This window comes from Lissotriton vulgaris, chromosome 7 (genome assembly GCF_964263255.1).
Source record: "Lissotriton vulgaris chromosome 7, aLisVul1.2, whole genome shotgun sequence".
NCBI classification, from domain to species: Eukaryota; Metazoa; Chordata; class Amphibia; order Caudata; family Salamandridae; genus Lissotriton; species Lissotriton vulgaris.
In genome coordinates, this window is record NC_141695.1 from 659,814,428 (window position 1) to 659,830,824 (window position 16,397).

General features: G+C 47.9%; 2 protein-coding genes across 6 annotated transcripts in view; one reads left to right on the top strand and one right to left on the bottom strand.

Moving 5' to 3' along the window:
* The window catches only part of COX11 (cytochrome c oxidase copper chaperone COX11), a 118,471-nt gene extending 109,011 nt beyond the window's left edge, over positions 1 to 9,460 (bottom strand). The window contains exon 1 of one of the 2 annotated variants that reach the window (XM_086930859.1): positions 9,043 to 9,460. In XM_086930859.1, coding sequence (XP_086786985.1) covers positions 9,043 to 9,330 — 288 coding nt within the window. In that variant the 5' untranslated portion in view covers positions 9,331 to 9,460. The remainder of the gene's footprint in view (positions 1 to 9,042) is intronic. The other variant, XM_086930860.1, reaches the window with a different exon arrangement.
* Positions 9,461 to 9,789: 329 nt separating this feature from the next.
* Positions 9,790 to 16,397, top strand: part of STXBP4 (syntaxin binding protein 4) — a 553,950-nt gene continuing 547,342 nt past the window's right edge. Inside the window, exon 1 of one of the 4 annotated variants that reach the window (XM_086930861.1) lies at positions 9,790 to 9,872. The gene's annotated coding sequence lies outside the window, so the exon portion shown is untranslated. The remainder of the gene's footprint in view (positions 9,873 to 16,397) is intronic. The other 3 variants (XM_086930863.1, XM_086930862.1, XM_086930864.1) reach the window with 3 other exon arrangements.

Genomic DNA, 16,397 nt, shown 5'->3' on the forward strand with positions numbered 1-16,397 from the left:
GTACCATCATGCATCGGATGTTGTGCATCCTTTCCAGGGAGGTACGAAATTGCCACTATTCGCTGTATGTGACTGGAATTGCCTGGTGCAACCCATCTCAACATACACCGGTCACTGTGCCTCATTTACAGAGGTGCAGAATTTTCAACTCTTCGTGTTTGAAATCAGAAGTGTCTGGCGAGACTCATACCAATGTGCACCAGACACTGTGCCCAGATTGCCTGGGAACGACTCTGATCACGGTGTACTGATCGGGGTTTCTCCTCCTCCCAAGAGGCACCCCTTTGTTATTACTCTCCAATCGTTGGTTGTTCCACTTTGGCCCTCATCTCAAAGGAACAACTGCCCTCTACATACCTATCCCCTGCTAAAGACATATTGGCACAAAGTAGTAGTGAGAGAGATTGACTGTCTTGAAGGGACTCTTCCAAGACATTTCGGAAGCAGATCAAGAGGCAGCGTGACTCCATTGTGTTTTGAGACCTGTGGGTGAACTTCCTGAGTGGCTGCAAAACTCCCCTTGTTTACATCTACCTCCTAATTAAAACTGCTACATATCCCCACCTGCTTCCCAAGGACCCAGACTAAGTGTGCTTCAGACATGTGCCGTCTAATGCCCTGGAGGCGTGGCTGGTTATCTTCCATCTGGCGTATAGGACGACAGGGGTGAATAAGAGGGTGGAGGAAGGCTGGTGCCACAGAGTCTGCGTGGTGCTATCCAGTGACCTGCTGGGTTTTAAGAGCACTGCATTAGGGTGCTGAGTGCGTATGTGTGCAAGAGTGTTGCGTACAGACTGGCTAATACCTGTTGCACTGAGTAGCAGAGCGGAGAGTGTTTGTGAGTGTGAGTGAAAGTCTGCAGACTGCCTGTGATTCATGATACTGGCCGGCGGTTCCACTGTGTAAGTAGATTTCATGCCAAAAGCACATTGCATTTGCTTTGGGTTTACCCATGTGGCTCCGGCCCTACATGCTAATAGAAATTGTTCTTGTTTCATGTATTAACATGTCTTTGATATCGATGTGCCCCGGGGTGTATTCTATAACTATGTGGGATTGTACTATCCAAATTGCTAAGGTGGGTCTGGGGTAGACAGCTTGTTGCACTACATAAGGGTGCTCTCTCTATGGAGTGGAGGTTAGGAATTGTCCAGTGTTTAAACTATTCATATCAGAACAATCCGGGCCTAGTATTGCTGGTAATATTTCCAAAAGTGTTTATGCCCAAACATATGTGATGTTCAAGTTATGATTGAATATGTGCGTTGAATATAAATATTATTTACATACATCCTGTGTGAACTCTCTTTTCTGACGTTCAGTGTATTTGTTGTGTGTGACTGCTCAGCCTTTGCTTTACACAAGGCCTATGAGGGAAGGCACCCAAGGGTGAGCACAGGTATAATCACCAGTCCTTGACACGAATGGTAGGTTCTGCTTGGCTGGGGGGCATCCCTTCAGCCAAACAGAAAGTACTGAATCCAACTGCACACTTTTCCTGTTTACACCACAGCACATCTTTAAATAGGTGCCCAAACTGGGAAATTGCACCTTATTTTGAAGAACGTGCTGCCTTTAGGGCAGCCGCAAATTTGTGCCGCTGTAGGGACGGCACATTCAAGTAAAATATGGAGCAGCTGCTTCAAAACACTTTGTGTTGCACTGTTCAGGCAGCAACCCGCCTGCAACTTTAAGAGGGATTAGAGATCCCCTTGCAGGCAAGTGCAGTGAGTGACTGAACTTGCCTGCAAGGGGATGTTTGGGCGGGGGTCCCTCCAGAGGGTGCATTGATAGTGCACCACCGTATTGTGACGCACATTCAGTTCGGCTCCTGACAGCTCCTTTGCCTTTGCACCCAAGTCGATAATACGGCGCAGAGGCAAAGAGATCCCCTAATTTGCATGGGACCATACCATCATGGCAAAACCAAAGAAAATGATGGACGGAGTGTTGAACATTGCAAGCACTCACCCTCAGTTAACTGATCTGGGTTTAATCCATCATCATTCTTTAGCCCACTCCGCCACCCCAGTTCAGACATGGCCATATGCAAATCAGTCTGACCTTGTGCCTCATGGGAACAGTCCAGCCGGAACTGCCAAGCCATGTCTTCCCTGGACCGGAAAAGAGCATCCTGGGACCGGTTTCTGGTTAATCAGCCATCATCAGATAGGCAAATGAGGGAACAACCTCTTGAGATAGCGCTGGCCTTACATGTGTACCAGTGTGATCTTTATTATAGGAGTCTCTCTGCATTCAGGCTAACAAATCAATTGGAATTTTTTTTTCAGTTGGTGGGAGATAAAGAGGCTTTAGCAAGGGATGAGTTTCTCCAAGATTGTTCTAGTAGGATGCACTATACAGTTCCCTCCCTTCGCCATGATCTCCAGCATGCTGGTGCAAATACGCATGCAATTGGCAAGTGCGGTTATGGATACACCTTGGTGGAGTAGCCAGCCTTGGTATCCCACACTACTGAAACTCTTAGAATGTCCAATACAGATACAAGTCTTTCCTTAGATGCTGAAGAACAAGCACATGTGCTGGTCGCATGGAATCTTTCAGGATATTTTAAAATGTGCCAGAACTTTTGGGTGAGGCTTCAGGCTACATTTAGGCTTCATAGGCCAATGGCGCTGTCAAAGCTTACAGATCAGGATGGGAGTTATGGAGAGGCTGGTGTTTGGAGAGGGATTTGGATCCCATTTCAGAAGATGTCGTGGGGTGTTCAATTTCGTGGCATTCCTGGCAGGAAGAAAATTCAAACTTCCCCTGGATGATAGCTCTCACAGACACTCTCGCAACCACTATCACATCATATATGAAGTCCTGGGATAGGAATAACAACCATACCAGCTCTTCCTTGAGTTATTAAAATTTTGGATCATTGTGTGTAACAGTATAGATAGAACTGTGCTCACAGGTTTTCCTTCCCTTTTTATTAAAACATTTTGAGCTAAATTACGTATTTTTTGTTTGTTCTTGAGTATTGTTCTGTTGATATTTTTAACTGTTAAGTTATCTATTTGAATGTGTGGATCATGTTCAATTTATACATTTTAAAGATGTATTTTATTGATGTATTGTGTTGATGAGGTTATAACGATAAAACTTTTTAGATGTACCTGTTATGATTACTTGTAAAAGAATAAAAGAAGAACGTAAGCACTACATTATGATTTGAAGGTATATGTCACACGCGGCCTTACAAGTTGGGTCTCCAACATAGTGGGAGTGTTTGGAAGTATGACGGGATAGTGGTTGTAAGTATGTCGGTGAGAGCTATCATCCAGGGGAAGTTTGATTTCTCTACTGGTTTTCAGAGCCCTGTTCCCTTGGTACAGTGGGGTTACCTCTCTTGGTCTATTTCCATTCCTGGTAGGAAGGCAGAAGTCTTACAGAGCCATTAATCGGTATAGGTCTGCAAAATCAGCTGGACATCAGAAAGTTGATGGGAAAACAATTGGGGAAATGCCTTAATATCCAAGTTGCTGAAAGGAAGATTAGAAATGTCCGCAAACCAAGGTATAATACTATGTGAGATGTCAATCGAGTACTACATTTGTTTCAGTCTTGAGAACACAGTACACATTTGTCATTAAAACTGTTGTCTGCTAAGTTGGTAACCTTATTATACTTAGTTTCATTCAGAAGGGTTTTGGATGTCAAAGTCATGAATGTCCATGCTATGCAATTCACACCAGTAGGGGTTAATTTCCACATTAAAAGGAGAACTATGAATGTGTCCCATTTCATAGAGTTCCCAAGTTTCGCTGTGCATCCCAAGCTTGGTGTGGTGAGGTGTCACAAACAGTATGCACGTTCAATAAAGGAGCTGAAGACTTCTGTGCCTCAATTATTGATAGCTTTAGGGTAACCATTTGCAGCAGTAACATCTAAAAATTGCAGTTGATCAGTAAAGGCGATGATGGCTAAAGCAGGCATAGACAGAGCATCATTTGGTCCTCATTTAGTCAGGGGAGCCATGGCCCTCAAAGCTTTCTGGGGCGGGACAAGACTAGAGGACATCTTAAAAGCAGCAAACTGGACAAGGGTGTCACTTTTTAACTTTTTTTATTGTAAGCCTGTTGATCATGTAGCAACTAAAGTTGTTAATACTTGGACTATGCATAATATATTAACTTGTAATCAAATGACAGATTCCCCTACCCAGCTGCGGAGGTGAGTCCTGATGTCACTACAATCCCCCACAAGAGGTGAGTATGATTAATTGCTGTAATTCAATCATTGAATCGCTGTGCTAGTTTGACTTTCTTTAGTCCCTGGAACAACCACACAGGCGACAATCTGAACTGTGGGACACAGTCTGGACCAGTTAAGTGGTTCGACTGGACTCCGAAATCTGGTTACAAGAAAAAATACATGGAGAATAAGAAGACTTAATGTAGTTACTAATAGAATTTTTTCTATTGTTTCTGATTTTGTATTTCATGCAAGGACATTAGAAAACCTGCAAGGAACGAAACAAGAAATGCAGACTTGATGCAGGTTGATTAGATGGTGCCGGGTGCATGAGTCAGATGCCCCGTATTTGCCTTGTTTTTAATGTTGTTGCGCACTTATGCTGCTATAATTTGTAAAATTTGCGTGCTACATGACTAATATGTTGCATAGGAATTTTTAACATTTGGCGAAACTGTGACCTTGACCTTGTGCAAATTTGCGCTCCTAACCGCCTCCACACCGCCTCTGCCAGCGCCCCGTTCCACCACAGGATATCCCGCTTGTTGTGGAGGGCGCCGGCCAATATCTACCTCCCCTGCCCTGACGGGCTGTACAGAGTCACGTGGGCCCTGCTCCGTAGGACCACCGCTATTTAACCCGGATGTCTTTCTCCGCTAACAGCGGGCACGCGCCGAAGTCGTGCCACAGTCCAGCCCGTCTGCGTCTGTCCACGCAGGGGACGGGGCAGACGGGGAGGAGGCTGAAATTTCCACCGGCCCTCGAGTAAGTTTGACCTATTCCTATCAGGACTTTGCTGCACTGAAACCCACGATTCTGTCCTGCCATCACATTCTCCCCCCTGAGGCATTCTTTGGGTCTCCCGGATGCCGGTGCTATACCAGAAATAGTGAGCCTAAAATAGCTGACTATCTCGACATGCGGTCTCTAGCTAAACCCTCTATTACGTCTACCGCATTCTCGAAGGGGGGCTTTCTTATGAATGCAAGATCATTGGTAAAGAACAATATCGCATATAGCGATTTTGTTTCTCTTAGGAAGCCCACATGGGTTTTCATTACAGAAACTTGGGCCTCCGACTCCTCTGGCCCTGAACTTGTGAACGTTATCCCAGTGGGCTATGTGCTAGCCAGGATGGACAGAGTGGGATGTAGGGGAGGAGGACTGGGTATCCTGTATAAGGTTTCCTCCATCTGTCGCGTCAAAACTCTCTCCTCCCCTTTAGATTCCTTTCAGGCCATTCATTTCTCTATAACTTCTTCCCCCTCAGTCTCTTTTTCTGGTCTTCTGATTTATAGACCTCCGGGCCCTAGATTTGATTTTAGTCAGAATTTACTGAAAATTCTAGAACCTTATTTTGGTAGTTCCCATCTGACTGTTATGGGAGATTTGAACTTCCATTTAGAGGACTTAGACTCTAGTGAAACCCGCCTCTTGGTGGATTCCCTGGCCGCATTCGGTCTTCGGCAACTGGTAGACAGCCCTACTCATCGGGCTGGCCACACATTAGATGGGGTTTTTTCCAACGACCCCAGACTCACGACAGGTTCCCCCATTCCCCTGGTGTGGTTCGACCATCTAGCTGTCCCCTTGGAATTTAAACCCCCCTTTCCTTTCACTCTGCCGAGTGATCCCAGGATAAGGGAACCCAAGCGGAACTATAGGAGAATTTCCAATGACACCTTGGCCCCCTTGATGGCAAATGCCAGGATAGCACCCGTAGGAGAGGTCAGTGGTGCTGCACTGGAGCTCTCTAACTCTATTGCAGGAGCAGTGGATCTTTTGGCCCCCCCCCTCATATCGCTACTCCGCTAGGAAGAGACCCTCGGTCCCATGGTTTTCAGGAACACTTAGGCTCCTAGGGCAGGGCTGTAGGAAACAGGAGAGGCTCTGGCGAATTAGCTGGGATCTCAGGGAAAGGGAAAAACACAAACTCCTTCTTAGAGAGTATAAGGCAAAGGTAATCAAGGAAAAACAAGCTCATTTCTCCAATCTAACGGCCTCCCTCACTTCCCCTAGGGAACTGTTTAAAATTGTTGATTCCCTGTGCATCCTGCAAACTCCTGACCCCATTGTAGGTTCTCAAGAGCTGTGCGATAAGATCTCTCTATTTTTTCATTCAAAAAAAGTTGACATTTATGCCACTCTTGAATCACAAAGGGATTTGTTGGGTTCTCCTCTCCCTCTGGCCCCATCTTTCATAGAATGTTGTAAAACGGATCCTCATTTGAGCCTGTCCAATTTCCCTCCTCTTTCCCTCCAGCAGTTAGACCTGCTTTTAAATAGGACTAAATCTGGATCTCCTCTGGACCCATGCCCTCAAGATCCTGAAGGATTGTAGGAAAGTCTTGATGCCCCTCTTCCTCGAGGTGATGAACCGCGCTATGAAGGAAGGCATCTTCCCATCTTCTTGGAAAAAGGCAGTGGTCAAGCCTTTGCTGAAAAAGCTGACACTAGATCCAGAGATATTAAAGAATTTTCGCCCAATATCTCTGCTCCCGGCTCCAGTAAAGATGCTGGAGACACACCTCAACCAACATTTAACGGCCTTTCTGGACACCTCTGGGCACCCGGACCTGTCACAACACGGTTTCCGGAAGTTCCATAGCACCGAGTCGGCTCTCACTGTGGTCGTAAACAACATTTGCACGAAGGTCGACCAAGGCCAGACCACTTTTCTGGTTCTGCTTGACCTGACAGCAGCTTTCGACACCCTGTCTCCCTCTATTTTAACAACTCGCCTTAGGGAGATAGGGGTGGAGGGCCCAGCGCTGAGCCTTCTGACCTCCTTCCTCAATCAGAGGGAGCAGAGGGTCAAGCTGGGAGAGTTCCTGTCCCCTGCTACACCTGTGCAATGTGGGGTCCCACAGGGGTCGGCCTTGAGCCCCACGCTCTTTAACATCTATGTGGCCCCACTTGCCAGGCTATTAAGATCCTTTGGGATGGAGGTGGTGTCATATGCCGATGACACCCAAATTATGGTGTCCCTCTCCCACTCGGTGAATACCTCCGCTCTCAGCTTCAGGAACTGCATGGAGGCAGTCTCACAGTGGATGATCCTGAATTCACTGAAGCTGAACGGAGAGAAAACCGAGGTCCTGATTTTCGGTGGAGATCAGGAAATCTGGTCAAGCGACTGGTGGCCCCCTTCTATTGGAGCCTGCCCATTGCCCACAATATCTGCCCGGAATCTGGGCGTGATGATTGACACCTCACTTGCTATGGTCCAGCAGGTAAATAGAAAGGTCCCCACTTGCTGGGGTGTTATCAGGATCTTGAGGAAAATCACCCACTACCTTACCTTGCAAGCCCGCAAACAGATCGTGGTTGCCTTAGTCGCCTCACGGCTAGACTATTGCAACGCGGGCATCAATAAAGGCCTGATACAACGCCTGCAGACGGTCCAAAACGAGGCAGCTAGGTTTGTGCTTGATGTCCCCAGCTTTTCCTCTGCCACAGCAGCTAGGAAGAGCCTGCATTGGCTCCCGATTCAGGCCAGGATCTCTTTTAAGATCCTGTGCCTTGTCTATGGGGTCCTGTCTGGCGAAAGCTCTGAAGGCATAAAATCTGTGCTGGTTCCATACGCTCCCAGCAGAAACCTTCGCTCCGCCAGCAAGAATCTTTTGTTTGTCCCTCGGGTTCGCAGAGCCAGGTGGGGAGGAAGGGCCTTTTCCTCCCTAGCCCCTAAGCTGTGGAACACCCTCACCCCTGAACTGAAAGCACAACCCTCTATCTTGCTTTTCAGGAAAGCATTAAAGAAATGGCTCTCCGCCGAGGCATATCTGTAATCTGGCACTTGGCTCCTATATTATGATTATTCTTTGTTAGGCGCCTTGACGCCCGCTGGGCTAAGTTGCGCAATATAAGATGTCTTTCATTCATTCATTCATTCATTCAGACGCCATAGTTAGATTAGGCCTAATTTATACAGAGTTTCATTGGTTGTATTTGTCTCATTTCCTGTTGGACCTACAAGATTGTTGGGTTGCAAAGTGTTAAAGCGTTGTAAATAATAAACAGCGCAAAACGAGGCTTAATAATACTTAGCTCAGTTGCTTTTACTAAAAACAGGACTCTCCTTCACAACTAGCAAGGAAAGTTTATATTTTTTGTTGGCAATACATGGGTGATCGTAAGCAGTGTGTGTAATGTGGTCTAAAAGTGTAGTGCATTGGGTCATAAGAGTCAATGCATTGCAGGTCTATAGGGGAAGGGGGAAGTGTTTCGCACGGATGAGACTTGGATGAGGTGTTGGTGGGCCTAAACGATTATTAGAGCAACCAGATGTAGAATTGCCCTGTAAGATTATGCTTGGGAATTTAAAGAACATTTTATTCAAGTATCAGTTCCCTCCTAGCACTTACAAAATCGCAAGGCATAACCAAATAGGATCAAGGGTTCCCAACCTATGGTGCCGCACCACCAGGGGATGCGAATTGTCAATATAGCGGGTGCGACAATGAGGAAAACTAGATGTATGCAACGAGTTAAAATATATATAGTTTTAATTCAATTCGTTTACCCGCAGTACCGTCCTAGTTCAATCGGTGGTACAAAAAAAATGTACTACTCATCTTCAAATGGGATATTTTTTGTATGAGGTGCAAACATTAATCAAGCATTTCCTAGGGTTGCGGGGAATACAAAAGGTTGGGAACCCCTGTGACAGACGAATCTGAACGTGCTAAAAAAACTTACATAAACGAGTGGTTATTTTGGGAGATTGTAACAGAACGAGTGGGATTTTTGCCAGGAGGGCGGTACGCTTAGTAATATGGCCATAAATTATATGGTGGTATAAAGAAGCCGACAGATTAAGGAGGAAAGTGAGAGTAGTACCTGGCAGTACAATCGATAAAGCGGGACTGCTGCATAGGACATTCCCACCATGCCCACGGCCGCTGCTGCAATATAAGTTAGCACAGTTTTATTTCGGCTCTTCCACTCCCGCTCCTGGCCACGGGTGAATGGGTTTCGCCCCTGCAAACCTCGCACCTGATGCCATCGAAACAGAAAGCCATGCAGCCTCCCTGTGTGTAAAGGGTCAGATCTGACAAACGTCTTCAAACACGGCCTACGGAAACTACACAGGCCTCCAATCCCACCAAGAAACCGCATCGTCCACATCCCCGAACGGGGGTGCGGGGGGAAGAATTGAGGCCGGAAAATAACTCAAACCACAATAGTCCAAGAGAAACTGTCACCTTCGCACCATTGCCGGTGCCGCCATGTTCAAATTATTAGACATAGAAAAGAGACATCACAAAAAAAACGCCAGTAGCCTCGGGAAAACACTAAAGCGCGCAGGGTTTGTTTCTTTGTACGTGAGCACGGTTAATAATTGTAACAACCCGTTAAGAGGATTAGGAACTGCCTAATAACGGCATATGTTTCTCTTTGCATAAGTAATCCTTTTTCTAGCACCGATGATCCCCTATAAAGTTGTTCTGATTCTTCTTTTAAGTACAAGACTACCGGTTCTCTACACTAAACATGTCCGCCACTCGCACGCGCTGTCCACTTAATATGGGCGCCAATAGGTCACGAAAATTCGCAATAATATATTCCATGTTTCGGTCTAGTTTTGTAGCTGTTTGTGTTGTGAAACTTTGTAGCACACACAGGTTGTCAGTTTATGATTGAGGGTGCAGAACGCAGTGCGAGACCAGGTAAGCTCTGTATTTGAGAATGTTTAAGTGTGGCAGTGGCGTCACTAGGGGGGTGCAGGGGGTGCGCACCACCTACCAATTAACACCAACGTCGTAGCCTAATTAGACAATAATCTTGGCCGGTGGCCGGGTACGGTTCGACAGACAGTAATATTATTTTGCATTTTGGTGTCACGTGACACCAAAATGCAAAATAATAATATTGTCTGTCGAACCTTACCCGGCCACCGGCCAAGATTATTGTCTAATTAGGCTACGACGTTGGTGTTAATTGGTAGGTGGTGTTAATTGGTAGGTAATGTTAATGCCTCAGTGCCCAGAGTGCAGCACACAGCGCCGCCTCGAACAGAGGCGAGCTACGAACCGGACTGAGGCACTTTAAGACCCTTGTCACCCTCAGAGCAGCGAGAGGAACGTGCACTACGAATGAGAGCTCTGCAGATGTGTCCGTAGAAAGCAGGCATCCATACTGCAAGCTATGGATGACTTTGTAAGAACTCTTTGGATAACTAACAACGTAAAGATGCATATGTGAACATGCATGTGTCTGAGCGGTGTGAGTAGCGCCCCACTTCCTGCATGCTCATTCATGATGCGAATCAGGATAGAGGTTCATTGCGAGAACCACCTTAGTATCCCAGTTGTGACTGTTTTTTTAGACCTATCTTGATGTCACTGGGGTGGGATATTAGGGCATGGCGTATCAGCGTTGAGGTGCAATACGATAACCCTGCTAAGGTGCGTGCATTGGATTGGAATCTGAAACACCCAGCGCCTTGTGAATAATGTTGCTGTGTTAGTACTAAACTATGCAGTGTGTACGACAGATCCTGATGTGCATAACATGACCTCTGTTGACTGCTCAGTGGTGTTCTTTTCCTGCATGTGGTGTGTCATAATACATATGCATTATGAGAGCTTTGCAAATATCTCATTATGGGCTTGTCCGTGCATGATGTAAGCCAAAATAAAGGGGCATTCTGAATGTATTTCATGAATTAAGTGAAAATTATAACTTGTAATCCGATCATGGACGAGTTGGGGGTGACACCAGTTACCCGCACTGGGTGACACCAAACCTAGTGACGCCACTGAAGTGTGGTACTTGAAAGGCGCTGCACCAAGGCTTGGGCACGGCAACAGCTGTCACCCAGAAGCTTTTAGACACAATTCATTACCTCGTTCAGTTATGGTCCAAACCCTGCTACCGGCCATTGTCATTATCATTCCATTCACCATCGAGCAGCCTCAGCCAGAGAATCATCCTTCGTCTTCTCCCTACCCGCCAACCCCTTCCTCATCTATAATATTGTTTCTTTGAAAAACAAATGCTGCCTTGAAACTGACTGTTGTATTTTGAAACTCCGCTCCCTAATTACATGTTATGAGAAACAAATTGGTAGCAGTAGTTCCCTGTCATAAACATAAATAAGAAACGTTTCCTCGCAAAGGCTGCTCATGGAAAAATTAAACAAAACTAACTTTGAAGAGCCATCAATACACAAGAAATATATATATATATATATATGTGTAAATATATGTTTTTTTTTTTAGGTCTCGCCTAAGACAGCATATCCACTGTCTCTTCGAGACATTTAGTAAGTGGCTTTTAAAAGTGCCACCAGAGGTTTCTGCTGGCCTCCAGCATGCGTTCATGAGCTCGTACAAGTACACAGCTGCCATCTGTGTTTTTATTGCTGTAATCGGGCTCCTCTGCTTGCAATACCCCCTCCCTTTTCCCCCTCCCTCCTGGTCAGCTTCATTTGTGTCTTCTAGCTGAGAATCATGCTCCTCTGCTCACACTCCCCCCTCCCTCCTCCTCGTCAGTTTCATTTGTGTCTTCTATCACTGTGAATGCTCCTGCTTCCACCAGGCACACACATCAACAGCCGTCAGTGCACGCTTCCACATGGCACACACACCACCAGACGTCCGTGCACGCTTCCACTGGGCACACACACCACCAGCTGTCAGTGCACGCTTTCACCGGGCTCACACACCACCAGCTGTTAGTGCACGCTTCCACCATGCGCACACACCACCAGCCGTCAGTGCACGCTTTCACCAGGCACACACACCACCAGCCGTCAGTGCATGCTTTCACCGGGCACACACACCACCAGCCGTCACACACTACCAGCCATTGGTGCACGCTTCCACCAGGCACACACCACCAGTCGTCAGTGCACGTTTTCACCAGGCACACACACACACCACTAGGCGTCAGTGCACGCTTTCATCGGGCACACGCACCACCAGCCGTCAGTGCACGCTTCCACCAGGCAAGAAATAGAGGATGGCAAAGATGACAAAGGTGACATCATATGCCAGTAAAGTTTAATGATTATGTCATGAGGTAATGTATGCCATCCTCATATCCAAAATGTTGCAATGAAGTTCAGCACAGGTCTCCTTTTTAGGTCTCGCCTCTCAATGCGCATGCGCATTGAGCAGAGCGAGACTATAGCGACTTAAACAGACTTTACCCAATTGGTGATTTGGTGCTGTGCCCGTGCGCTTTTGACCTAAGATGCGAGTGCACATAATCAAATCGCCATCTGTTCCCCAGCAGCTCTTCCCGCTCCGACCCACAAGCTTCCCCCAGCGTGCGCTCTGCCTCAGCCGCATTTTTTTTACAACTCCTCACACCTCCCACACCTTTGAAGTGAAGCTTCGCTTCACTTCAAAGGCCCCTGCTGCTTCACGTCTCTCCCTCATCGCCGCTCTCCCCACTCCGCCCCCTAAGCTGCAGAAACCTAACTCTTCCTTCGAATCGTTTATTTTGTGTGGCCGTAGTTTTTGTGGTAGTTTTCTGAATGTTTCCTAATTAAAAGCATTGTTTAATGTAGAAGAGACATGACATATGCTAGAGGTCTAAATCGTGATGTAATTGGGTGGCACGTTACTTTTTTTGCAGCAGTACACCGTATTTCTGCTAGAAAACAGCGTGTCTTCACGGCGATTTTAGGATAGACCCAAACCCAGCTTGACATGAAAGCGCCACCCAGACTCCCGTCCATCTTCCATTTTTCTATGCTCTGTACGATGAATGATAGAATTTAAAGCTTCCTGCATTACGTTAGTCGCGCATTCAGACGCAACCGTGGTGCGACCTGTTAACCAGTAGTGTTTGATGCATGGCCTAGTCTATTTATAAGCGTTCCCAAGGAAACAGTGGCGCAGGGCGTGTGATCTTGGGCGAGTCACCCAGTTTTGTAATGAGAAAACGGCATTCAAATCAGACCCGATTCACATGATTATTGTGTCTGGTCTGGATCGCCCTCTAGGCAGTGGATGTTTTGCAGCTTCTTCATTCGGTGATGGGCTATAGTGTGACCTCGGATACCCCCCCCCCGGAATTTTCGTTCTGCGGATTTGCAACGCTTGGACTTGTATTCTTTGCAACAGCCGAAGTGGTTGTTCGTGTTCTTACTGTCTCGTCTTCCTAGCCCCAAAGCAGGAAAGATGCTAGCATAATTACAGAGTTGGGGAAACCATGCGGCGTGAAGTGACATGCCTTCTTTTTATGGAAACAAGACCAAAGTGGTCTGCTTGCAGGGCTAGTGTGCCGCCGCTCAATATTGCTACGCCCTATATGGAAAGTAGTGGGCCATAAGCTCGTGAAGTACCTGTTTGCACCACGATCTGTAGCTGGATTACCCTCTTCGCCGTGATGTAACCACCCTGGAGTTTTGTTGACTGGCTTTCGGACTACACAATTATACGGATTTACAAGATCAGCTGTAAAGTTAATCGCCGATTTTCGTCGTGTTTTCACACGCAGCGAACTAACACAATTTTGCGGCGTTTGAAAGTGATGGTTTTCTAGTAAACCTCTCGGCATATAGATACTGTCACTTTTTCGAGAAAGTGGTAAAAGGTACGCAGGATAACTCAATCCACGTGGTTGCAATAGAATAGCAAAACAACACCTATTTACCCGGGCGTAGTCCTCATTCATGGAGTCTCTGTGAAGCACATAATTGAGTAGCAGTGGAGAGTGTTGGGAGATCCACTTCCACCACATCCACCAACACCACCGCATCCACCACCACCACATCCACCAACACCACCACATCCTCCATCACCTCCACATGCACCACCACATACACCATCACATCCACCGCCACATCCACATCCACAGCCACATCCACCACCACATCCACCACACCCACCACCACCACACCCACCACCACCACCACATCCACCACCCCATCGACCACCCCATCCACCACCCCATCCACCACCACCCCATCCAACACCCCCACTGCATCCACCACCACCACCGCATCCACCACCACCACATCCACCGCATCCACCACTACCACAACCACCGCATCCACCATCACCACCACATCCACCATCACCTCCACATCCACCATGACATCCACCGCCACATCCACCACCGCATCCACCACATCCACCTCCACCGCTTCCACCGCATCCACCACCGCATCCACCACCACCGCATCCACCACCACATCATCCACCACTACCACATCATCCACCACCACCTGCATCCACCACCACCACATCCACCACCACATCCACCACCGCATCCACCACACCCACCACCATCACTTCCACCAACACATCCACCACCATCACTTCCACCAACACATCCACCACCACTTTCACCACATCCACCACCACTTTCACCACATCCACCACCACTTCCACCACCTCCACCACTACCACCACATCCACCACCCCCACATCCACCACCATCACTACCACATCCACCACCACATCCACCACCACCATATCCCCCAGAACCACCACCACCACATCTATATGTGTGTGTGTGTGTGTGTGTGTGTGGCTCTGTGTGTGTGTAGGTGCAAATGCAATGTTCTTGGATTTTCGTCACAATAAAATACACTGAACATAATCTTTACAAAAGTTATTTACAAACGTTTAAGCTATTGCCATTATAAATTACAATAACTTTTATTTAAGTATTAATTATTTACAAAATTAAAAGCTATTGTTATTTGTAATATCAATACATCTAAGTCACGTAAATACAACACACATTGCATTACAAATGCTCCACATCCAACACCACCGCATCCACCACCACCCCATCCACCACCACCACCCCATCCACCCCCACCACTGCATCCACCCCCACCACCGCATCCACCCCCACCACCGCATCCACCACCACCGCATCCACCACCACCGCATCCACCGCATCCACCACCACATCCACCACCACCACCACCACATCCACCATCACCTCCACATCCACCATGACATCCACATCCACCATGACATCCACCACCACATCCACCGCATTCACCACATCCACTGCTTCCACCACATCCACCATGTTGGACTTGGCCCTTATGGCAAGTTCACCCCTAGACTTTTTGCTTGTAATGGTGACCTGGTGATGGTGATTTTTGGGTTCTGTGCACTTTCACTGTGTCCCAGTGGAAAGTGCGTGCGCACTATGAGTGCATGTGATGAGATAGGCCTGCCCTCCCATAGGATTGCATGGGGAATGTATGTGTCCCTGGTAGTTCCTGATGCGTGGGGTGTACAGGTTCGAATCTGATATGTGCGAACTCGTGAGAGTGAATGCTTCGCAATGGTGTGTGTTGCACGAGTGTGTCATATGTAGAAATGCCACTTCTAGGAGTTGGCATATTAATATAAAATATGCCTGGCGTGTGATTGGCTGGAGCTGGCTGGTGAGCCTGGCTCCAGGAAGGCTGGGTGGGTCTGCCCGGTGGTGAGTGTGAGATTAGCATGAGTGATGTGTGGGAGGAGTGTACCTGTGTCCTGGATGGGCTGGGTTTTCCCCACACAATGCTGGCTCCGCCCCCCTGTTGTGTGACTGATGACCCTAGCCCTGCCAGTGAAAGAAAGGGGTGGTTGGGCCATCAAGGGTACTCCCAAACCAGCTGCGACTGGTTTCTCCCCACCCTGCACCTACAGACAAAGGATTTAGGTGTATAAAAATGGGGCTGTGGCCCCACAGAAATGGTTCTCTTCCTGTATCCTGAGGGGGCTGCTGCTGCTGCTGGGCCAGAGGACCGCCACTTGGGGTGTCTCCCTGCTTGGAGACCCAGTGTGCTGGCTCTGGGCCCAGCCTTGCCCCCCCTGCCCTGCTGAGGGCACCTGGAAGCGCTGGGATTATTGCTAGCGCTAGGAGCGCTGTGGATTTCCCTCCGAGCGCCTGGGAGCGCTTCCCTTGATTTGCGGCGCTAGATTTGCCCCCTAGCGCTGAGAGCGCGCTCTATTTCCTGCAAGTGCCTCGGGGCGCTTTATTGTTCAGAGCCGGTGCCCACCCGGCATTTGCCCCGATCGCTACTTCATTTGCGAGTGCCTGCCTCGCTTATTTGGAATTTATTTGTCCCCTGGCAGGTGCCCCCCCTGCCCGGGACATTGCCGCTGTTTCTCTGCCCAGGATCGAGTGCCCACCTCGACTTCGTGCCTGGGAGAATCACCGCCGCAGCCCAGGAGGGTTTGAACCGTTGCCGGGCCGCTGCCTAGTGCGGCCTGGAAGTGCCCGCC